Source organism: Choristoneura fumiferana, chromosome 21, assembly GCF_025370935.1.
Source record: "Choristoneura fumiferana chromosome 21, NRCan_CFum_1, whole genome shotgun sequence".
NCBI lineage: Eukaryota > Metazoa > Arthropoda > Insecta > Lepidoptera > Tortricidae > Choristoneura > Choristoneura fumiferana.
The window spans coordinates 10,110,590-10,136,551 of NC_133492.1; the positions used below are offsets into that span (position 1 = coordinate 10,110,590).

At 36.4% G+C, this 25,962-nt stretch overlaps 1 protein-coding gene across 3 annotated transcripts in view; it reads left to right on the plus strand.

The window, feature by feature from the left end:
- Nucleotides 1-438: 438 nt before the first annotated feature.
- The window catches only part of LOC141439746 (uncharacterized), an 83,016-nt gene continuing 57,492 nt past the window's right edge, over nt 439-25,962 (plus strand). For 2 of the 3 annotated variants that reach the window (XM_074104113.1, XM_074104115.1), the window contains exons 1-4: nt 439-645; nt 3,820-3,944; nt 7,040-7,139; nt 16,691-16,810. In XM_074104113.1, the coding sequence (XP_073960214.1) occupies nt 536-645; nt 3,820-3,944; nt 7,040-7,139; nt 16,691-16,810 (455 nt within the window). In that variant the 5' untranslated portion in view covers nt 439-535. Of the gene's footprint in view, nt 646-3,819; nt 3,945-7,039; nt 7,140-16,690; nt 16,811-17,995; nt 18,221-25,962 lie in introns of those variants that run through there. The other variant, XM_074104117.1, reaches the window with a different exon arrangement.

A 25,962-nucleotide genomic window follows, 5' to 3' on the forward strand; every position in this document is an offset into this window, starting at 1 on the left:
TCGACTTGAAATTTGGCACGGAAATGTAGTTTAGATGACGATAAAAGTACAATCAACAAAGAGTACAGTTAGACTGTAGGTATTATTTATAGTTTGAATCTATCTATTGTATTATTCTAATTGGCATGAAGTCATAAAAGTACCTATCAGTTAGAAAATTTGCAAAAAAACATTATTATTCACCATTTTCAGTAGAAAACTGCTCGACCACTAAAAACATTCAGATCTGCGAACTCCGAGAACCTGCGGATGCGAATTCTACGAGTCATCAAACAATTTAGGTGGACACGGCACGAATACTATCGTTAATTTAATGAGTCAAACCGCCGAAACCGAAAACGCAGGCGAACGCCGGCGCGTGCGTCGCTCGACGCCGCGTAAATATAGAAGCGTATGACAACTTTCGACCGGATTTCATTCAGTCCATGAAGTTTTGGTTTACGCGCTACGCACGCTCCATTGAAATATTCTGTGAAACAGTGCAAAGTGAAGTTACTACCGTATATACATAGATACTTATATATTTTAGTGCAAAATGACGCTCCGTAGAAGTGCTAGTTTTCAAGTGTATAGACATGTGGATTCAAATACAAGTGACACTTCAGGATCGTCAAGTTCAGGAAATTCAGACACGCCTCTGAAAAGGTAAAAATTAAACCACAAAAACTTTCTCTCTGAAAATGAAAAGCATCTTATCGTCATCTTACAAGGTTAATTCAGTATGTTATTCTGATTATTTATGAGTATTTATATATTGCATCTGTCACTTTTTAAAGGTCGCGGTTATTTATAACTGAGTAAAACAAACAATAACTACGCGCGCTCAAATTGAGCTTTAGCATATGAATTATGCAGTTTACGTTAGTTTTGCTAGGATATTTTGTATGATAGCTAGTTTTCAAGCTGAATTTTTGATTACAGCGTAGGCTACCGTAAAATAACCTATATTGGTGTATTTCCAGCATTCCTATATTATATGGTTACTAATAATTTGTACCTGTGAAATAACTAAAACTCAGCGATAATACCGGAATACCCTAAATATATAATAGTAGATTGTACAACAAGAGCATAAAACGAGCCATTTTACCCAAGACGTTCATATAGCGTCACGTCGAAGGGAAAATGGGTTTGATGCTCGAGTTTTACACTGCTTTTCACTTGGATTGCGAGGAAATGAAATAGCGACAGTGGAAACAATTGTTCCCTTTCTATGTACCTTTTATTTTTCATGCATTGTTATATAATTATATTTTTTAGTTTTATTGATTTATTTTGATTGATTTTTAGTTTTATATAAATTAAAAATTATCAAAAAAATATGTAGAAACTTTTTTGTTTGTGGCTGTTGACACCTGATTACCTTGGTCTTAGGCGAATATTTTACTTTATGCACTAGAACATAAAAAGTCATTTTATGTCGCCTATAGATCCAGCATAAACACGAACTTTACGAGCATGAGAAGTGAAAATAGTAGTTTAGGTATATTTTATACATTCGGCTGCTATTTACTCTTGAACTACTAATAATTCTCAAGCAAACTTAACCGTTATAGTTTTCCTTGAAAGTTTTGATATACTTACTAGGTACCATCCTGAATTTTTAGAACCTGAACACACCGGTTTAGATTTTAGAGGGGGGGGGGCTCCATTTTAATGAAAATTGGCACTTTAAAGTTGAATATTTCGCAAACAAATCGCTGAAACGAAAAATCGTCTTTGCAAACCCTTAATGGTTTTTTATTGTACCATTTGGTTGGTATAGTCTACATATATATCCGTGCAAAATTAGAGCTTTCTAGCATTGATAGTCCCTGAGCAAAGCCGCGGAAGGACGGACAGACAGACAGACAGACATGGCGAAACTGTAAGGGTTCCGTTTTTGCCATTTTGGCTCCGGAACCCTAAAAAAATACGATGGAAAAACATATTTCAATAGATTGTACCTACCGTCAATGCCAAACCCAAGACCGTTCCGAAACTCGATTTTTGTTTCATTGAATGCTAAAAATAAAGTAATTTGCTAAAATGTCGGGGCTTTCGCATTGTCAACGTGACCATGCCGTGGGTGGAGAAATGATAAGGAAGCAAAACAAATACTAAGGGCTGACAATAGCTATTCAAAATGAAGCTTGTTGCGTAAATCGCCCATTCTCATTTTATTGTGCACCTGTCTAATTACCATACCGCTTTTTACCGCACTAGTGACACGGTAATTAGACTTGAGTGCACAGATAAATGTAAATGGCAGCCGTCCTTTTTTAGACGTGCACTCAGTTGCAGTGTCGTGTCGCTTTTACATGACAAAAAAGCGGTACGGTAATTAGACAGGTGCACGATAAAATGAAAATGGCCGAAATAGTAAAGACGTCGATTTTGAATAATTTATCGGATCAGGCATTACTAAGTCACTATATTTTTTATCAAAACCTTTACGGTGAAGCGTGTGAAGTTCATAATCCGCACTAAGCCCAGATGGGAACTACGGCCCGAGCCCTTCCAATTTGAGAGCCTGTGTCCTGCAGCGGGAGGGACATATTTAGGTAGAGATGATGATGATTGATTGAAATACCTACTGATTGAACGACCTTGACCGGCAAAGTCTTTTGAAACAAATTTATAAACCTTTATCTAACCCATACATACACTTACATATACAATCGCGCCTCTTTCCTACAGAACAGTAGTAAATAAGTACAGTCGAGTTCATTTACTTGTGAGCTAAAATATCAGAACACGACTCTATTGTTAACGGCGTAGAAGTGTGTGAGTAGAAGCCGTGAACCCAACCATGAACCGTGTTACAGATGACTATGTAGTGAATAAAGTTTTACCATCGTAACCTATTTTGTCGGAAAAGTTAGTAAGTATTTATCATTTTATCTTGCTTTCTCAACTAGCTTACTGAAGTTTACTGAAACTAACTAAGAAAGGAAGATAAAAACATTATTCACTAAGAGTATATAGAGGCCGTAGTGCCTAACATTTTTGACGCCCGCGATGGCAATCAAATGAAAGGTTTTGTATGCGAAACCTGTCATTTGATTGCGATCGTGAGCGTCAGAAACGGTAGGCAATAAGGCCTCTGTACAGTGGATTGTTCTATGGCCTCACAAGAGGATCGTGCGTGGATACCCGTCTCCCGCGTCTCGCATCTTGAGTTTTTCGGGATTCATGTGCAAAATTACATTTTGCGGTGTACTACGGCTTATGTAGCCTGCACTGACTGCTTGAGGTATACCATCTTAGGCCTCTAGGTTGGCAACGCATGTTTATGGGCGGCGGTGATCTCTTACCATCAGGAGACCCACTTGCTCGTTTGCCATACAGTCGAATAAAAAAAAAACACCCGCGATGCAATTCATTGGTGTATGTGAAGTTCCCAATCCAATCCTCACTGGAACCGCGTGGGAACCCTATTCTAAAATCCGTGACTGTAAACATAGAACGTCCGAGTAAATGTTTTTTTTTTGTAATGATTTATTGAAATTCTATATTAAATACTTAAAATACTTATCTATTCATTCTGTGATACCACATAAGTTCTAAGTTGGTTATTTCTAGATAAATGTATAAGTAGTTTATTTAGATACTTTAATTATGTATAAAGTTAATTTATAAGTGTTCCTTAAACCTCTTCCTAAAAAATAAATGAGGTTAAAATAGCATAATATGTTATGTATAAGTTAATTAATGTAATTAATTTTTAAATTGCCGCGCCCCAACAGGGCATCATTTTTTATATTTTTTTGTAAAAGGTGTTGCAATAAATAAATACTGAATACTGAATACTAAATTCTGGTTGTTTGTTTATAATAGATTTAATCAGCTCCTCCGCGCGTCAGTCGCGCGTCACTGGGCGTACTTCAGAAAAGAGAGGCCTGCGCTGCGGGCCCGAGGGCGCTCCATCTCGGACCTAGGGCTCTGCTCCCTCACTGACAATGGTATGTAACTACGACACAGATGTATTGAATGTTTTGTCATCGTTTTTAGGGTTCCGGAGCCAAAATGGAACCCTTATAGTTTCGCCATGTCTGTCTGTCTGTCCGTCCGCGGCTTTGCTCAGGGACTATCAATAGTAGAAAGCTGTAATTTTGCACGGATATATATGTAAACTATGCCGACAAAATGGTACGATAAAAAATTAAAAAAAAAAATTCAAACTTGGAATATTCCGTACAAAATACGAAATCCTTAGAAAACTATTACTTAATTGTTTCGTAATGGCTACGGAACCCTATTTCGGGCGTGTCCGACACGCTCTTGGCCGGTTTTTGTCTAAAAAGTTAGTATTCATCTTGCTATCTCAACAAGCTTACTGAAGTTTACTGATACAATGGCACGCGGCGTATTTTTACAAGATTTACGTTGTCTGTCTGTCTGTACCTAATCAAATCTTGCAAGTTAAATTTGACCAACTTCCAGTAGTCAGATTGACTTGAAATTTGGAATACTATGTAAATCGCGTGACAATGCAATAATCTAGTAATGACATGCTGGTAGTCCAGCCAAGATCGTCTCCGCAGGACGGAACTCTTCAACGGTTAATAAGCATCGACTTTAAATTTGGTATGCAAATGTAGTTTGGGTGGCAATGCAAGTACAGTTAACAAAAAGTACAGTCAGCAAAAAAAGCTTGTATTACAAATGAAAATTTTATGGTTAGGTTATTTAGAATACAATACATCCGCCCGCACCAAATTTCAACTCAATCCGATCACAGGAAGTGTGCATTTTTGTAGATATATATGTAAACTTTTGGTTGTAAGTAGTTTGCTCAGAATCGAGATTAGGTAGAATCGATTACACTATGTTTTAAATTAGGTTGTATTTGTGTTTTAAAATCCTTTTTTTATTGCGTCCAGTCTAAAAGTTACGACTTCTCAGTTTTCTCAGGTGATTTTCTTCTAAAAACGTCAAAGCGCAACTGAAAAATACAAATTATAAGTGTAGAGTTAGAAATGAAGTAGAATTACTGACTTATCAAAACACACGAATATCTTTTAAAATATTGATGGTATTCAAAAATAAATGCATTCAACTGACTTAAAATGAAAAATATTTTTGGGGTGTCTGAAGTTTTCATTTATTTATTTAACACCTTGTAGGTATAAATATACAAACAAACACAACGGACCAACTTTTTGATACATGCACAAAGGCGAATCTATCCCTTTATGGGATCTCTACCAGTCAACATTTACAGGAGCATTAAGTTCAGGACAGAGAAAAACAGAGTTGAAATAAATAGTGGGAGCTATATAATACAATGCTTTAAATAATTATGATACCTACATAAATCTATAAAAGAAACCTAAATATCATAAAAATAAACTACTATGGGTGTATGTACAAGCATAATAATATGAACAATACATAAGAATACAATAAACATTGAGTGTTCTAAAAATTTAAGAAGAAAATGCGAGTCATATTTCCTCAAGCCTTCCATAAACGATATCACTGTGATGGATAGTCTGATGAAAGTCGGTAGGTACTTAACTGATTCCACTGTCTTGGATTGCACTATGACTATGAGGAATTGAGTTTGAGAATGCAAGTTTTGGAAGAGGAAGACGGACAGGCCAAAAAGACTTTGATACACGACCTTAAACGATGCTGAAGTAGGTGAAATTTGACCGGTTTAAGAACAAGTCTTTTTTTTACTCTTAAATTCACTCTTTGTCGGACCCTAACTGGTTACTACTCTCATCTACTCAAAGGTTGACTGGTAGAGATCCCTTAAAGGTATAAGTCCGCCTTTGTACAAGTATCTCAAAGTTTGTCAATTGTGTTTTGTTTCTTTCCTTTTGTACAATTAAGAGTTTACATACATACAAGTTACCTACATGTGCAAACAATGATAGTTTCGAATAAAAGTTTGTAATAAAGGTAAGTGAAATAATAGAGCGTCTCATACAATGTAAGAATTATTGGACAACTGGTCACGATCGTCACGCATCGCACGTGATTCTACCTATTCAGCTATTTCCCAAGTTTTTATTACAAGGCAACCTAAACATATATACCTAGTAGGTATTCCTAGTAATAGAGACATTATCAAAGTAGAATAGAATTATCCACAGAGATCATTGAAATGATTAATGCTCCAATAAATGTGAAGAAATTTGCGATCCTAATTTTCGGAAAATCCCTTTTCACCGCAGCTCTACGATCCTCAAGGAATGTCTAGAAAATTTTAAGTTTAAAAAATAGCGATTTAAACTGCGCGTCTTTTTTATCATATCACGTTAAAACTCATTTTATGAACTTTTATTTAATTCGCCGTCATTCCAGTGTCCTTAATTAGATGACAATGTAAATATTGTCAACAAAAATTACAGTCAGCACAAATCTTGTAATAAAAATATTTTTATTTTATTTAAAAACGAAAAATCAAAAACTGAAGAGTGGTCCATCCTATCTATCTTTAACAGGGCACAGCACTGCGCATAGCACATGGCAACAAGATAATTGTTTTTTCTCTATTAATTAAGCTGAGTTTCCACCAATAATGTCGGAGGATGTGTTGCGAGGAATGCGCTTTTCATTAAGAGCGTTTATACCTGCTGAGCTGGCAACGTTGCATTTTTGTTCGTTTTTCTCGATTATTCCATCGAGAAAAAAAAATGAATGAAAATTAATAATGTTGTCTGATAGAACACTTCTTAATATATATAAGTTAATGTGTCTACTCCAATAATTATTCGTTATAAACCTTATTTACTTTAAAAACCGGTCATAAACATTAATTCGTGTATAAGGAATATAAAAGACTATCCTTGAATAATTATTGGAGTAGACACATTAACTTATATATTAAGAAGTGTTCTATCAGAAAATATTTTTAATTTTCATAAAAAAAATATAGAATAATCGAGCAAAACTAACAAAAATGCAACGTTGCCAGCTCAGCAGGTATAAACGCTCTTAATCAATAGAATGCGTTTCTATTAATTAATGAAAAGCACATTCCTCGCAACACATCCTCGCACATTATTGGTGGAAACACAGCTTTAATAATTACTATATTTCCTAGATCCCGAGCTGGATTTTCTGGCATTCCCGTCCACCGTGACCGCTCGCCGCTCCTTGCAGGCGTTTGGCACGACACCAACACGACCCGCGCTCTACGTCACGTAAGTCAATTTCACTTGGCCACAACGGCAACGGCTAAATATGGCATGGCGCATCCAGAATAGAGAACAAATTGAGTATAGCCAATTTGTTATCTGAAATACCTTATTTTTATTATTATTGGCCCTATGGGGACCCGGTCATTAAAGGCATTCATGGGGCCGAAGCTAACATGAAGAAGCCTATGGCCACTTGCGAGTTCATCATTGAACCGGAAATATGGGTGCTCTTCACTTTGTATATTATTATCTTGAGAGGAAACTTCATAAGTTTTTTTTAATAGAGATATGCCTGTTTTTTTTTTAAACTAGGATAAGAAATTGTTTGGCTTCTATTTGGGCACAGAAATTCAGCGAGATGATGAGCGAGATGTTTTTTTGGAGAAAATGTCTAAGAGTAAGCAAAGTTATATCCCCTTCCTGATTTTTAAAAATTATAATAATACCTAGCCGTTTTCGGCAACAGTGACTTGAGTCTGCGTATTGCATTTATGGGCTGGGATGTTTAGCCCTTAGGCCGCTTGTAGACGTCCGTTGTTTTCACCGGAAAACGGACCGTTTTTCTTTGCCGGACTTGTGGTGTTGTGTGGCTTACAATGAATGTGTGTACATGCACCGGACACTTGTCCGGCGACGAAGCCATACAACACCGCAAACAACGGTCCGTTGTCCGGTGAAAACAATGGACGTCTACAAGCGGCCTTACATGGCTGACGTAGCCGATCGTTGCAGTGAACGTGCTCTTGCAAGCAGCACAAGTTCTGTACCATCATTGGCATAGTCGTAATGCAGGCGTTTTCAACCTTTTGGTTTTAACGGCACACTTTTCGTTCATCAAAGTTTCACGGCACACCAGTAAAAATAGCCAAGTGAGAGTCGGACTGGGGCATAGAGGGTTCCTTACAGTATACCCAAATAGAATAGGTAACATAACGGAGAGCGAAGGCTTATTAATCGTACAAGCCACGCGTCAGTTGTTTTCGTACCATTTTCTCATTAAAATAGCTATTCATGATTTCAATACAGCATACACTTAAATTTACGCGGCACACTTTTTGAAAACGTCTGTTGTAGTGTATGTTCGAAGGCAGTCTTACTTTTAGTTCGTCACGCGAAATAATGCATTGGTAAACTGTATGACATAAAAATCTGACACAGAAATCTGACGCAAGGCGTGGGCGACGTGGGCCTCGCGCTTCAAATTGTTCTTGTTTTTTGCACATTTAAAAATCCGTCATCTAATGTGTGGTGTGCCATCATAGGGCCTCTCAAAATTTATCTTGCCCACGCCAAATTTTGGTCCTGCGCCGCCAGATCTGACACGTTCAAACCAAGTATATTGAATCAATTTACTGACGTAAGCAATCCCCATCTGAGATGACAACGCAAAATACATTGTTATATAGTGTCTTAGGCGGGAATACACCATGCATGTAGGTTGCACATTTTTCATATTTGTACTAAGTTTGCCGTAGGTACAGTCACCAGCATTAATATCTGCCACAGCGGAGCGTGCAAAAATATCTGACACGTCCTTCCGGCCCTAGAAATAGAGTCGTATCAGATATTTATGCAGGCTTGTTGTGTCAGATATTGGTGCTGGTGACTGTACATGGGACAGCTACTTGCCCAAAAATGTGGGATTTTGAGTGGTTTGTAACTCTAAGTAAAATCAAATTGCCGCCAGTTTTTCTGTCATTCATGTAATTGCAATCAATATTATGCGCAATGCACCACCGCGCATGTTTCGCTAGGCTGTACCAACGTCCATCCAACAATCGACTTTACAATCTTGGGTATTGTGTGTAAAATGGCACGACTCCATTGACATAGCCCAGATGACAGCTCGATGGTTTGTTAGGGACAGTGTGTATGTGAATTTTGTTGTGAACGCGGAATATGTAGTGTAATTTAAAAAATAGTGTCCTGGATACCTTAAAAAATAATCCAAAATATTTTTAATACCGTAAAGTTTTTTTGTAGTGTTTTCATTTCAGTGCAAGTAACTTGGTTTTAGGACATTTTCGTTTGTTTCGTGAAACGGTGTTTAGAGTTAGGGATTTGAAGTATAAAATTGGTATTAATTAGGTATAAAAGTATTAAATATTAAAGGGATTAATGTCAAGGATGTTTTGGTGAACTCGGTGTGCAAATATTTCTGCGTGCGCATTTCCGAGCGTGAAACTGAAACCTACTAAGTATTACAATACAATACACAATAGGTACAATTATAGTTCTTCTGATTTTAATTAGAACGAAAACTAAAAATGACTGAATGAATGATTTACTTACAGAAAAAAAAACGAAATATTATCTATGTAAATCAGCCAGCGTTTTACTGAACTTAGGTTATTAGTTTTTTTTTATATTTTTAATGTTACATTTTGACCACAGGTGAGAAGGAAAAAAACGTTGAGAAAATAGTAGCCTCCAATAATAACACAAAATAAAGTATAGATACCTTTCAAAAAATAACGATCATTGTAGCTTGAACATGTGATAACAGTGCGTGAATAACACATTTTCATTTCTTTAAGGCTCTCAAACGGTATGATTGCATATTGCATCCCTAAGATTTCCTAGGAATTTTCCGCAAACCGAATCACGGAAAAGATTTATCTACTTATAGGAAAGTTTACAAACCTACGTTGTAATAGATAGGACTTTATAACATTTCCGCATAACTATAAAAATAATAGAGTCGGAAAATCTTACGTATTAGATAATAACAAATTCTTAAATAATCTTTCAATTATCTTATACAATGCTGCCATACTTGATCGTAAATATTCAATACCAAGGTAAGCGAAGATTTGTAGGTCATAGTCCTATGCGGAAAGACAAACAAGTTTTTTTGGATACGCCGTGTTCTTTTTGTACATATTAGGTATCTCATTCGTGTTTTAATAGGCAAATCAAAATGAGTTCTAACTTAATGATAGGTATCTAAAAACTGCAATAGGAATGGCAATAGTAGGTACATCTTACAATATGATAGTCTCTTGTTAGTTTACTTTTCTGCGAAAAGATTCCGAGGATGTTTCGAGGATATGCCGGGCAGAAAGGCCGGCACTTTTTTGCAGGAAAAATAATGTAAAATAATCAAATAAGTAAATATTTATTTAAAAAAGTCCAGGTCAACATCAACTCTCTTCATTGCCATTTTCTTGGTCCCTTTCTTGGTTTTCTTTCTTGGGCCTTCAGGTCACTCTTCTTAAATATTTAAAAGTATGACCGAATTCTTCAGCTAGCTAAGAAAGCCAGCTTATAATGTACCTACTTATAGCGGTAATAGGTTGTAGGTAGTGCATGTTATGGACCCTGCGTGTAATCCAATACACTTGTAAGTCATCACAGTATTCAAACGTAAACTTAATGTAAAACGTTTTCAAGCGTAATAGTTTATGCAAGTAAATATAACAATACAAAACTGTTGCTCGATAGGTCTCATGGAAAACCATAAATTATGCTATAGATTAGTGGTTCGGACTACTGCCCTATTTTTATGAAGCCTTGAACCAGTTTGTGGTCACACCTAGGCAAGGTATACAATAGTTATGGTAAATTGTACTTATTGGAGTATTGGAATTTGGAATATTGGAGGGAAAATAGTAGCACTCGCATCGCATAATAGATTAAAAGTAGCTGTACCCGAAATTGGTCAGGAGCTATATGTAAGTTCCTAGTTAAGTAGCGAATGAAATTTAATATCTTCAGATTACTTTCGCAGAGTTTACAAATCAGAAAAGAAAAATAGGACGTTTTGAAGACGTTTCTGTTTTATTTTATTGTATTTTAGTTATTGTCTTATATCTTCTAATTCTGTACTTATAGTACCTACAATAATAACTTTCAGTATTTCAATGCACAATTCTATTTAAGCTTTAGCTCAATTCGGTCTTCCAGTGAAAATAGCTCTTAATCAATTCAAAAATCTCATCTAAAATAAACATGAATCGATAACTGGTGATTTCAGAATAATAATGAGATATCTTAAGGTGTGTGTAGAAAGACTCAATTTAAGTGGAAAAAGTGTACATAAAATATCAAGTCATTAGTCGCTTGAAGAGAATATTTAGGTGAGTTAAAAAACTAAGGGTCTCCGCCCACTACGCCGTAGCATAGCATGACCGGAACTGTACCAACTGACACGGACGAAACAATTGAAGTCTCCACTCACGGATTCATACGATTGGTACAAAGTTGAGTATCGCGCTTACGGTGTGCGTGTGACCCACTGGAGATACAAATTGTTCTGACTTTCGCAGTAAGAAGTAAGAGTAGCGTTGTTCGATGATGTACAGATGCGTTAATAATGATCGTATGTGTATACACGCGTGCCTACAAGCAAAAAAGCGGTCTGGCAAACGTCGTATGCCGTGTTTTGCCTGTGACGGGAAGGTCATGATATGTCAGCATGTGTCTGACTAGTGATGTTCCTAATATGGTACATTGGTACAGTGTATGGGCGAATACCTTAATTTAAACGTATGACTCATTTATTATCTTTACAATAAAGTGATCCCAACAACTGGTTCTCGATAAATGCTTGCTATCTGATAATATGAGATATATTATATAAAACTATTAAGCATATATTGACAATATTTAGTCATCATTGAATATTAACGGACATTGTTAAAATCAAAATGAAAAAAAAAAACAATTCAAATAACCGCAGTGAGTGTTGGTTTACAATGCTGAGTGGATAAAGTTTGATTGTTTGTACTCGACTTTATTTGTGTTCAGCTGGATTGTCTGTAGCTTTTTAAATTTTTTGTGAATTTGCATAAAACCAGCCTCACACTCAAAAAACTTGTCTCACCTGTTAAGTCTCAGCTGACGAATAGGTACAAGGTTTTAGAAAGTAAATCCAGGATATTTCGTATATTTTGTACGCGCGTATATAAACACACACACACACACACACACACACACACAGCACACGCACGCAGATACACGGATGCGGACGCGACGCACACACAACCTTTCCCATTAGTAGAATCCTAAATAAATATACAATAAACAGTCCAATTAAACTTTCAAGGCACATCAACATTAAATCATGAACGTCTATGGATTGTTTGTTCAGTTTAGTTAATTTATTTAAACGTCCTAAAATTGACAACCTTTTTTTATTTTATTTGTGTTCATACACTGTTCTTAAATTCATGGACCGAATCCAAAATGAAGAGGCATTTCGTACCCACCATATAATATAAATAAACCAGCCTGGAGCGTGTTGGACACGCCCGAAATAAGGTTCCGTAGCCATTACAAAAAAATTAAGTAATATTTTTCTAGGATTTCGTATTTTGTACGGAATATTCCAAGTTTAGGTATATTTTATACCTTTGGCTGTTATTACTCTTAAGCAAACTTAGCCGGACGGACAGACAGACAGACAGACAGACATGGCGAAACTATATAAAGGGTTCCGTTTTTGCCATTTTGGCTCCGGAACCCTAAAAATGAGCGCAACTATGGAGGTCTATCCCTTAATATAGATACCATGATGTGCTAGTGGATATAGCTCCCCGCATAGTCGCCAATTGCCAGGCAGGGCATTATGATAATTATGGAACTGTATATCTGAAATTTTGATAATTCAAGACGCAACACCGTCAAAAAAATCTGAAAACAGCTTCGTGGAGTAATTATTTATTCTGATTAGGTTACTTTTAGTTATTTAAATGGTACTTTTGCTATTAACAGTAGTTTAATACAGCTTTAATTTGGTTATGTTTCTAGGTATCGGCATGGCGTGAATGGACTTTAATTCTAACATAAATACCGTGGCTTAGTCGCAGCTTGCAGCTTTTTGAGAGCTTAAAATGCGAAGGTACTAACATAAGGGCATGTGCATGTACTGATATCAAAATGCACTATAATCATGCGCACATACAAGCTAGTAATTTACATTCTGATAATGGTAAACACATTTTTCGCTACTTATATTATAAACAATTGTATCCTGACAAAGGATGCACTAAAAAACCTTAGAGGTTGTTATTTCTCAAGTTAAACTAAAGAATAATGTTTAATATTAATTTATTAGTTTTACATCTTTTCCATGCTTTCAGTATTTAGCACGCCATCAAAAAATCAAGTACCTATAAGATGTTTTTAATTACCTTCTATATCTTCTATAATCTATATCCTACTTCTATAAGCTCGACGAATCATTTGATTTTCCTTTTAGAGTTTAAATAGCTAATTATATTATTAGAGCTACATAAAATAAAATACTAATATACCTTATTCATACCCTGGCTAAATAATTAAAACAAAAATGGCAGTAACTCCTATTTTTTCGATGGTTGAAATAGAAAACACCTAAATTGACTTACAAAGTTTTGTAATAAATAACAAACTTCGATGTTTTCAGATAGCTTTCTTGGAAAATGATAGAATAAAGTCGTTTTTTCTTATTATTTCTTTTTGATACAAGTATACTCGCAACTGAGATAATGTATGTGTTACATGTGCACTGTAACAGCTCTGAAAATTTTCTAAACTCCATTAGGTATTTATTAAAACTTAAGTTAATTACTTAAGGTAATTAATTACCTGCTATAATCTAGCAAAGACAAATGGTAAACTGACGGATAAAAACAAAGGAATGTCAAGTTGACATAAGCTTAAAAAGTATTTGACAGCTATTATTTTGTTGATAAAGTTAAATATTTATAACATGTAGATTTAAATCAATAGTTACTTGTTATGCAAGGCTGGAAAGTAACTGTTTGGCACGAGTACAGATTATTGAAAGATTGATTGATTATTGAAATTGTTTTTATTGAAAGGCGAGCAAGCGAAGGGTTCTAGGATTGAACCACGAGCGAAGCGAGTCGTTCAAAAGAAGAATCCTGAGTTTCAAAGGCACGAGATGCTAAACAACTTTACAGCCGAGCGAAACACACAATTTTTCACCTCACGACAGCGAGAAAAATGTAAATGGAAGAAAATAAATTGAACACTTATAAATCAGTTTCAGGTTATGCTAGCTAATTCTGCCAGTGGCTTTTTCTAAATCACAGAATTCTCATCCCATGGAAATATCTCAAAATACATCCACGTTCTTGTCTCCATAAAAGAGGGAATTTCGAAGTCCAAGAAACTGAAATGAGCTTTTTTATTACTAAATAAATGTTTAGTAATAACATAACACGTTAATTAACAGATTTAAATATTACTTCAACAATGTATGACGAACTTTGTGAACACGTCAATATTCAACGCTTACTTCCTCAACCTCGTATCTACCCGAATTGTATAGAACAAATACACACTATCGTACTTACCATAAAGATGATTGTAAAGCAATATAATGGGCCAGATACGAGGTTGTGAAAGTAAGCTGTCGATATGTATTTTCTCAAGGGGCACCCGTTCATGATAACGTTCGAATTTCAAAAACTCTTTCCAGCCAAGAGGATAGAAAGCGATTTTCCACGTAGATTTCGAAGGATAAAGAAAGCTTTTTCGAGCTAGTAAAAAATGGTGTATTATTTTGAGTTGATACCGCTTTAGATATAGGTGTGCTTGTATCACAATTATAATTAGAAGATTCAAATTAAATATCTAATTACAAATAAACTAAACTTTAAGACTAAATTTTGAAAAGGTTTACCTTACTATAAGGTGTATAAATATAGATACCTACTTCAAAACACCACCGGACGATATATACTTAGGTCCCAGGAGGCAGGCAGCGTTTTCTATTATACCTATATTGACTATGCTATAAGTATGTGCTCTACCTAAACGTAGTTATTTTACTAAAAGGCAAAGCAAGGATTTCAGGTATTTTCGTTGCATGGAAATATAAGTGCTATGTTGAGATTCTGTAGATGTTGCATGTGGAACATTTTTGTTAATTTACATTATACGTACTTCCACGGTACTTCCTAACGAAAATGTTCACACCGCGCTAGGTACGTATAGGTATCAAGTGCTTAGCGCTAACTAACTCCTATCAATATCACGATGCAATCATTTCATATTTTTTAACAAACTTCTAAAAAAGAGATTAAGTGGGTACCAATTTGGTTGATTTTTCCTAAAAAGAACAAAATATTGAAAAAAAAAATTAGTTAACTCCAAAAAACTATGAAAATAATTTTACACCAGTTTAAAGTCTGTGCCTCAGCACGAGCCAGAAGCAGTGGACCACCTACAGTCATCTTCATTTAGTCAACCTTACCCACGCTTCTATCACTCGGTCACTCCTGCTGACTCGTGCCGAGGCACCGACTACAAAGTGGTAGAAATTATTTTCATGGTTCTTTGTAGTCGTTTGTTATAAAATTGTTTTACCTTTATACGCTTATGGCTGTATCTTTAAGGGCACTGAATCGCTTTTATCAGTAACCAGTGAACGTAAAACAGATAAAAAAGATCCTGCCAACCGGCGTTCGTATAAAATAGGTCGTTGCGTAGGAAATAGGCTGTAAATAATGAGAAAGTATTGCAAGGGTACCGGGATTTATCAGTATCGTTTTTCATCAAATTATTACCACATATAGCACTTTGTCACTTTCAATCGAGTTAAAAAGAGCTCTGTCTACGGCATCACGTAGGTATCTCGTATCTCAGATAGAGTGTACCTATGCTTAACCGATTTAAAAAAAAGATTTATGTTCTCATCTCAATTCGGCTGCATTTTCATGTTAGTTACTACGTCAAAGTTCGTTATGAATTGATTTGTTTTTTTTTTGTTTGGAGGGTATAGGTTGATCCCATTAAGATTTAGATAAGTTATTTAAGTTCTGTATTTATGTTGAAATTATGTTTGATGATGATGTTTATCGTCATTGTTGCTATGCCTATCCCGGAATTTCAATTCAATTAGACCTAATGGATCACGCACGCGCGAGTGTAAAAGCTAGTTTTTATACTCCGTAGATATACAGTCACTGGCACCAATATCTGATGCAACAACGCGTGCATAATACCTATCTGATACCTAACATGTTTCCAACTTTTGTGATTTTCATGCACTCATAATTAAATACCACAAACGGGACTTATCACGCTAAACACACGAGTAATATGATTGATTTTTGGAGTCATTTTTTATTTCAACTCCAAATTTGTTACTTTTACGGGTATCCCGTGAAACCATATCGTAAATACAAAATGAGATACGTAACCTGAGATATGTATGCATAGGAAAAATTCGTGTCTAGATTCCTGCCCAGCAGTGGTGTAGCACGCAGCACGGAATGCTGAGGACCTGGGTTCGATTCCCAGTGCTGGTCTCTTTTTCTGGTTTTTCTGTGCATCCATGTCTCAGTTTGTATTTACGACACGAGTAATAATTACCTCGACGTTTTGGCCACAGTAATGTGGTCGAGTAGACAGAAGGGTGTTATTACTCGTGTGTTTTCCGTGATAAGTCCTGTTTGTAGTATTTTATTTAACTATCTGATACGACTTTATTGGGCCGTATATTGTAGGAGTGTCAGGTATTATTGCACGCTTCGCTGTGGCATATATTAGTGACTCTACTTATACACTGCCGGTGGACCTTACGAGGTGTCTGTGCGCAGGTCGGCGGGCGGGTCGAGCTGCGCCGTCGGCGAGGAGGCGAGCGACGGTAGCGACGCGGAGCACACTCGCCGCTCTCACCACCACCACCTCCGGGTGCCAACGCCAGCACTACCCGGACAGTGAGTTTATATTTTACTTCATCACCATCATCATATCAGCCGCAGGACTTCCATTGTTTTACGTAGGTCTTCCCCATAGACCTCCAGTTGCTCCGGTGGCTTTAATCAGCTCATCCGTCTATCTCGTTGGTGGATGTCCTAAGCAGTGCTTGCCGATCCGTGGTCTCCTTTCGAGAACTGTTCGGCCCCAGCATCGGCCTTCTGTTCTCCGTGCTAATATGGCTTGCCCATTGCCACTTCAACGAGCTAATTCGCTCTCTCACTCTTCTACTTACGTATCTCCAACTTCTGATTCGATCCTGTAGGTAGACTTTAGAGTAGAGCGTAGAGAAACTCCGAGCATAGCTCTCTCCATGCATAACTCAGTGAGCAACTCTAAGCCTACTCGTATTTATAAGTTCTATAGTGAATCATTATAGCAGCTTTTAATTCGCCCGTTTTCGAATATAGGCCTCCTCTCCATTTATAAACGCCTGACGATCCATTGCCTACCTAGGCCTACATATACTCTACTGCGTCTATTCTCTACCTGCCTGCCGGTAGATGTCGTCCTTCTCTCTCATTGGTAGTCTTCCTCTACTTGGAATGTTGTGACTATTTTACTTACTTTATAAGCCTCCTGTCAGAATGCAAAGGCTATTGGGTTATGCGTTTCCTACGCGAGCCCAACGCAAATTGCGAACTTCATACCATAAATAAATAAAAATAAAAATAAACGGTTTGAGAAACATATATTTTTTTGCCTGTGAGAAATAGACGTTATGGACAGCGCCGCCTTAATAATATCCTAATAGGGTCTTCGTATTGACTTTTTATGTTTTTAATCGAACTTAGATTCAACAAAGTGTTACTCAAATATCTCTAATAAAGCAAACAGAGTACCTATTCAGGAAAGACTTTTATTAACTAAACCAGACCTGCTAGTGGAACAGCAACGATACGTAAAGCTTCGTAAACAATTTCAATATATCTCATTGCATAAGTATTCCGTTTTGTTTATTCGCACTGAAGAATCACTATGTACAAAATTACACGTGCAACTAATACACTAATAATACTATTTAGGTAAGTAAGAGTATTTGTTCATTTTCCTGTCTATCTTGAATGTAAATATATAACTGTGATAAGGCGATGAAACAACGCCTGTAATTTTGTGTAGTGCTCGACGTTTAACGGTAAAGATGTCTTGACACCTTAAATATATGGAAAGTTGACTATTAATGCGAACTATTTTTGTGTCCATAAAATGTATTTTGAAATAAATTAAAAAATGGATGTTATGTTGACTGAAACCACAATTGAATCTAGTCCTCGAGTGAAATGGAGTTTAAGAAGAGACAGTTTACCGATAGCCACTTTGCGGAAAGCCTTTTTAAAAGGACGACTATCAATTGAAGGCGATAGGAGACAGTAAGTTGAAAACACGTTTTATTTATATTTAACTACTTATATTATTACTGTGGAAGTATTTGTTTGTTCGTCCTTTTTCACGTTAAATAGGTAGTTGATGCGTTTGACATTTTATAGGTAAAAGTTGGAGAGCTTGTGAGATATACATACGACAAAGCTAAGTTTTATTAAGTACATATTATGTAAAGATCAGGATAACGATTGCGAATCTATAATCTATGCATTCAAAGCCGTGACAAAGCAGGTAGTATTACTTACTGCTGTTTATTTTCTTTTTTATTTTTAACATTTTAACATAGACTTAGTCATATCTTTGTCTTCTGAGATTAGATTCTTATTTCAAGTAGGCATCTACGAAGTATTAATCAAAGATTGCCTTTAGAACCGTTTTCATTGTGAGATAAAATTGAATCAAGATATTATATTCATCTCAAGATTAAAACCATGTCTATTTACTGACAGTGACTATAACGGGTGTGGCCTGGCAACAGCTACTCTTAGTAATACATATTTAACAAAATTGAAGACGTCAAAATAACTTTCATCATAAAAATAGGTTAAAATATTTAGAAGCTATAAACACGTCACAGTTACATAATAAATTCTCACCTTGATTGGCTGCGAAGGGCTGTAACATAATATATTGTACATTTTGCCCCGTCGTAAACACGAACGTATATTTATTGAAACAGTCACGTTTACTATTAGCTGATCATTGAACCTTACACACCATAACACACACAAATACATAATAACATTGCTTGTCGAACGGTTATGTAAAGTTGAGAAGTGGAAATATAGTTATATCTTAATAGTATGGTAGAGATCGCTTTCAAGCGATAAAATCGCCTACTGTCCAACCCACCTTTATATTTTTGTATGTGGTGTTTCAATAAGAATATTTGAATTGTACCCGTATTTATAATAAACAGCTGCAAATAGAACGAAGAATAATATTGACTGTTGTTAAACTGAATATTAAATGACATAACTTTACCAAAACTTTCACAAGTTTTTAGACCAAAATAGCATAAATTATTCCGTTGAATTTTGACTTTTATAAATTCGTGAGAAGTTAAAATTATTCTTTTATTCTATTCATCATCATTTTGGTTTATGGATTTATTTTTGCGATGGATTACATTTCTTGGCTCGATTGAATTGAAGATTCGTATTCTAAAAGATTTTCTAAACATCAAACCTATGAAAAAACTTTGCATGAAGCGGGAAAAGCTACATGAGTAAATTAAATTGTCTGGCCAAGATTGAAAAAACATTTCTTCTTTTTTCCTCGCGTCCCGAATGTAAATATTTCACTTTATATGTTATTTTATTTTACCTTTGTAATCTGCTACATCAAACGGGTTTATTTAGGCTAAATCGTGGCTAAAACTACCTTCCTTGCCTTCCGTATCTCGATAAGATGACCTACTGAGAATAAGGTTACATTTCCCGGATTAATATACGTAAGCGGAGTCATAAATAATGATCATAATTTTGTTCTGTAACTTTTATAGCTTTTTCATAACGAAATCTGTGTACAAAAGCGACTTTATTCAGTACTTCACAAAATGAAATAAGGTAAATGATCTAAGTAGTTTTATTTAAGATAAATTTAGTTTAATTGTTTGTCGAAGTCAAAGATATCTTTACACTTTACTACCTACCGTCGCTGTCACATCTTGTTTTAACTATTGTACATATAAAACTGTCATACAGTGTCAAACAGGCATGCAGGGACAAGATATAAAGATATTTTTGACCATGACTTTACGACAAGGCTTCTCCTCGCGTCATTTTATAAGGATATCAACGTCAGCGGACTGTCAAGTTAACTTCGATTTATTATCAGTTGGCCTGACGGTCACATTCGATCCATGTTGTTTCGCTTGTTGACACTGTTGCGTACTAAATTGATTCTATCGATATAACTAGAGCAACACCAGCTAAAAATTGTTATTTTTTAATACTTTTTTATTGTTGGCAATATCGCCCCTTCTCCCGTGCGTGCTACTGAGAAATACACGGCTGCAATCACTCTCTGATCTTTTAATTAATTTACAACTGTCGTTGATACCCTGGAAGCCTGGCCGTGCGCTGGTGTGGGACGCTACCTGTACAGATACCCTGGCGGCGTCCTACCTACCAGCAACTATCAAATGTGCTGGGGGCGGCGGCAGACGCCCGGGAACGCCTCAAGGTCACAAAATATAGCTGTCTCGGCGCCCAATATCATTTCTTTGCTTTCGGCGTCGAGACTCTAGGTTCTTGGGGTAAGGGTGCGCTGGAGGTACACAGGGAGCTCAGCAATAGGTTAAGGGAGGCAACAGGCAACCCTCGCGCCGGCAGCTTTCTCGCGCAAAGAATCTTAATCGCAGTTCAACGCGGGAATGCTGCCTGCGTGATGGGCACCATGCCAAGAGGCCCACCTCTCTTTTTTAATTAAAGTTTTAGTTTAATTTAATTTTAGTTTTAGTCCTATGGATATTTTGTATTTACAACTGCTTCACCGACTCCAGTGCCTTAAAATCCACATAAAACAGCATATCTCTGCGTGAGCGGCCACATAGGTCAAACTTCTAGGCCACCACGGCTTCCTTTTTTATGGAATAGGGGGAAAACGAGCAAACGGATCGCCTTATGGTAAGTGATTACCGTCGCCCATGGACACCTGCAACACCAGAAGAGTCACTAGCGCGTTGTCCTTTTAGGTGCGTTGCCGGTAGACATAGTTCTGTTCTCTGGTGCTAAAAGTTCTCAAAAAAATCGATCATAACCTGTGTTCTTGTAATACAATGGACATTCAATTACTACCGTGGCTTCCATACGAATGAGTCGTTATTCTCGCTTTCCTTCTCATGCGAATCAGGTCAAGTTTAGAGATTCACTAACAATAGGCGAGAGCTGAGATGTTTATACAGTACTAGCTTTTGCCCGCGACTTCGTCTGCGTAGATTTTTATATTTACACAATACTCGATAGGAATGAAGTTAATGTCCCGCATTGGCCGTTTTCGTGGAATTTTCGAAAAATCCCTTCAAACTACGGCTAAACAATCAACTGAAAAATCTGATCATGATCACCAAGTTTCACATCTATACCTATTGCTCAAGGAATAAGATTTTTATTCTTCGCTTACTATTTTCCTACATCGAGCGATCTCAAAGATTGCGTACATATCTTTGGGATCGCAACCCAGCCTCGCGCTGGCTTGTATGCTGTGTAGAATGCATGCTGTTTTATTGATTGATAGCCATTTCATAGCCATAAAGATTAATTTACACCTTTATAAACTAGAATAAACTCATGTTATTGTAATTTAAAACTATTCAACGCTTGCACACCATAACAATTTATAAGCCTGGGATATCGCTGTTTGTGTACACTACCATTTTCTAAATTCAAACAATTCCTTACTATAACGTTTTAAACTTTCGTGATTCTCACTCATAGTCAAAATACCATATACGGGACTTATCACGCTATTTTTACACAAGTAATATTTACCTCGACGTTTCGGCAACGTTACAGTTGCCGTGGTCACGAGTAGACTCCGTAACTCCGCAACTCCGTAACTGTAACGTTGCCGAAACGTCGAGGTAAATATTACTTGTGTAAAATATTGACTATGAATTCCTTACTATCCTATAAATACGAACATGGGTGTAGTTATGCGAAATTTTGGATGTTTGTTATTCCATCACGCAAATATGGATCAACCAAATGGAATTTGACTCACAGACAGTTCATAACCTAAATTAGCAAATGAGATACAGGTAGGTAGTGCCACGAGAGTTGAACAGAATGATTACACACACAGCTACAAAAATAACTGATTGCACAAAAGGAGAACGATTGAGTAACTGTCAAAATCCTGCTGTCATTACACGGCATTTTGTAGCTGTGTGTGTAATCATTCACTTCAACTCTCGTGCCACTACCACTACCTATATTTTATATACCGAAAAATCGCAGTGCCCGCGGGATAGTGATAAACAAATTCTTCGCCTACGATGTTGCGTTGCGGGCAGCCAGTACCTAGCTAGTCAGGAATGGTTTAATTTTTATTTAGGCGCAAACGGAATATTTTATATAGCTAACAAACTTACATATTTCTATCACTAGAGTTTACCCGCGGTTTCGCACGCTACTCGATCTATTCACTTAAACTATTGGATCTGGTTAGTTATAATTATTTCAATTTTTTATCCCTATCCCGTGGGAATATCGGGATCAAAAGTAGCCTATGTGTTACACACACACCACACACACACACACACACACACACACACACACACACACACACAAACTTTCGCATTTATAATATAAGTAGGATTAATCATTAAAGTTGCCACCTTGTAGTCGTCAATGGCATTAAAGTGGACTGTTGTTGTGTTCACAGTTGTTCAAAAATATTCATATCAATACCTATTAAAGAGGAAACCGAGAATCTTTAAAACCAATCAAATGAACCACCAACTAAATGTAAAAGGGAAACTTTTAATTTAAGCAGAGACATTAAATTGATATGCCTGCTTCAAAAAATTAAGTACATTTTACATGCTCTACTTAAAAAACTATTGTTTAATTAGTTTAAGAAAAGGGAACTCGGAATAAATAATTACTTAATAGGAATAGTTTTACACCAGAGACCCAATTCGATGCCACATGCCATCGAAATTTACTTAAGTATCTAGATTATGGGATTCGATAAAAGAATATTACCTACACTTAAACTACTTAGTTTGAACTCGAAACTTTTTCTTTTTCTTTCCCATTTGAATGTTCAGGATAATGAAGAAAACAGATTAATTGAGTCCCTAGCAACATTAACATTCTGGTTCTTCTGTAGGTAACTTTGTGTATAGTATACTATACCTACCATAATATCTCACGATTAGGTGCCTGTATATGGAGGGCATTGAGGGTTAGCGTAGAAATAGAATTTCTAAAAAGTAACATATAGCGTTTTCCCGGAATATCTTATAACTTTCCTTTCCTTTAAAGGTTGAAGGTCAATGGGCTCTCACACGTGTCACGTGTCGTGTGATTGTTGAACTTGTCACAGCTAATGGCCATCTCTCCGTGAAACCTCCAGTTTTCGGAGCACTCATTAGCAAAGGAGAAAGCAAAAATTGCGCGTTGGGTTTTTCGGGTAAAATATTCGAGTTCTTGAGAGTATTGCGTCGTGTTCATCGTAAAATGACGTCACTTGACGCCACACCTTCGGTTTGGTGCCAAAAAAGTGTCACGATAAGTCAGCAGTTTTAGCACATTAGATACACCTGTCCAGACGATTTAGTGGCTACGATCGCTTCAGTGACGTCATGGAAGGAGCTATAGACCGTATCTCGCATCCGGAAAACATTAATTTTATTCTTAAGCCGAGTTTAGACTTGCAAGAAAAGTCGTGCAAGTTGCATTACATTGCGAGGCCGTTAAGCCAACGAGTATGTAGTGGTCACAGAGCGCCGCAATGTAATGCAACTTGCACGATTTTTCTTGCAAGTCTAAACTCGGCTTTAGACATGCAGTTATTTTTTTGAACCATTACAATTTTTTTTTATTTGACTGGATGGAAAACGAGCAAATGGGTCTCCTGATGGTAAGAGATAACCACTGCCCATAAACATCTGCAACACCAGGGGTATTGCAGACGCGTTGCCAACCTAGAGGCCTAAGATGGGATGCCTCACGTGCCAGTAATTTCACCGGCTTTCTTACTCTCCACGCCGAAACACAACAGCTCAAATCTGAAAATCTGATGCCATATTAGATATAAGTGCTGAGCTGCTAAACCTAACTGCGATAATGTTATTATTCCATAATGTTATGTTTCTATCTTTTCAAAAGACCTGTCGAACTATGTGCCACACGTTAATGCGAGTTAAAAATATATTTGTTTTTCAATATCTGTTACGTGTATGGAGTGCCCCCCCCCCCCTATAAATATTTATTTTTGTAATTTAACTACAAAACTAAATAGCAGCTTTGACAAGACATCTGTACTCCAAATTTCATTGATAATCTTGTAGTTTTCGAGTAAAATGCCTGTGACATACGGACGGACAGACAGACAGACGGACTTGACGAAACTATAAGGGTTCCGTTTTTGCCATTTTGGCTCCGGAACCCTAAAAAAATCCTGACGCTGTTTCAACACAACAAATAACTTCAAATAATATACATTATTTAAATATACTTACACAAAACCTTGTGGTAAAGGTGATAAAAGTCAGATAATCTTTGTTGTTCGATCCAATAGAAAATTTCGATATACCTAGTTCTATCTAAGATGTAAGTAGTTACGAAATTACGATTTTTTTACAAGATTTCGTGACGTTTTCCTGACGTCAATAAATTTTGGATGTTTAATACAGTTTAATGTTTTATGATCTCGTCCTTAGTGTTAATACCTAATTTCTTGACAAAATGATTTCTTTTCAATTTCATGACGGGACAACTTTTTGAGAAATATTCATAAGTTTTTGTGTTAGGTACTTGTGGGTAAATTAACTAGATACTGCAGGCTTTTTCCTCCACCCACCAGATTATATAGCTAGGTGCCTAAGCGAGCAAAATATAGATCTTCACCTTTTATAATTTCGCCTGAAAAGTTTTCAGAATCATCGTCATATATTTTTTTTCACTAGGAAAGTATAAACAACGCCCGTGGAAATAAAACATCTTCGTGATCCGGGTTTTAGCTTCGGCGCAAAAGAAAGCAAAATATCCCTATTTCTTAATGAGACTCAAAAAAACTGAATTTAATAATATACCTATGTATGTGTAGAAAAAGTCTATCGACCGTCACGTGTAATTTGACAAGGTTCTAACCAGGGTTGCCAACCATAAAAAACATCCCTCGTATACTATGCAGCTAAGAATCTCGTATTTTGGCTTTCTAACCTCGTACCTACATTTATTATTATGCATCTAAAACGTGCTATTAAACGAAAATTAAGGCATATTAAACTATGGGATTTAGTACTTTTTACTCTATGAACTAAACTATGGCAAGTTTCCTACAAAATAAAACATCACTGTATCTCAAAAAATCTTTCCTCAAGACTCAAAACTCAAGTAAAATCACAAAAAAACTTTTGTCTATATTATTACGAAACTTTGCAAATAATGGTAGTGCAAAATGTTCATATGGCCATATTAACAAAATCTCGTACATAATTGTACGAGGTTCATAGTTTCCTCGTACCTCGTAGAGGCCCGTGGGCCACAAATCTCGTATTTGGGCGTTTCCAAAAAAAAGCGCATGAGTTAGAACCAGGGTTGCCAACCGTACGAGGTTCCTTGTACAAATGGGCGTTTTCAGAAAAAAGTGTACCTACCTACCTTTTCCTTTTTTTTTTTAATTTTGGAAAAGATATGGTTTTTCCTACTCAGAATCAAGAGCCCAATCGATTGCGATAGTTTAAAAAAATGTTCCCAAAAACAAGTCAGTTTTGCGACGTTTTTTTCATACACTTAGTAGCGTGACAAAACTGACTTATAAAATTTTGTATGAAAAATTGGGGACATTTTTTGGAATCGATCGTGCTCTTGATTCTGAGTAGGAAAACCCATATTTATTCCAAAAATTAAAAAAAAGGAAAGGGTAGGTAGGTACACTTTTTTCTGAAAACGCCCATTTGTGCAAGGAACCTCGTACGGTTGGCAACCCTGGTTCTAACTCATTCTAATACACACGAAACTGCTTAAAATGCGTAAATCGAACAAGGGTGAAC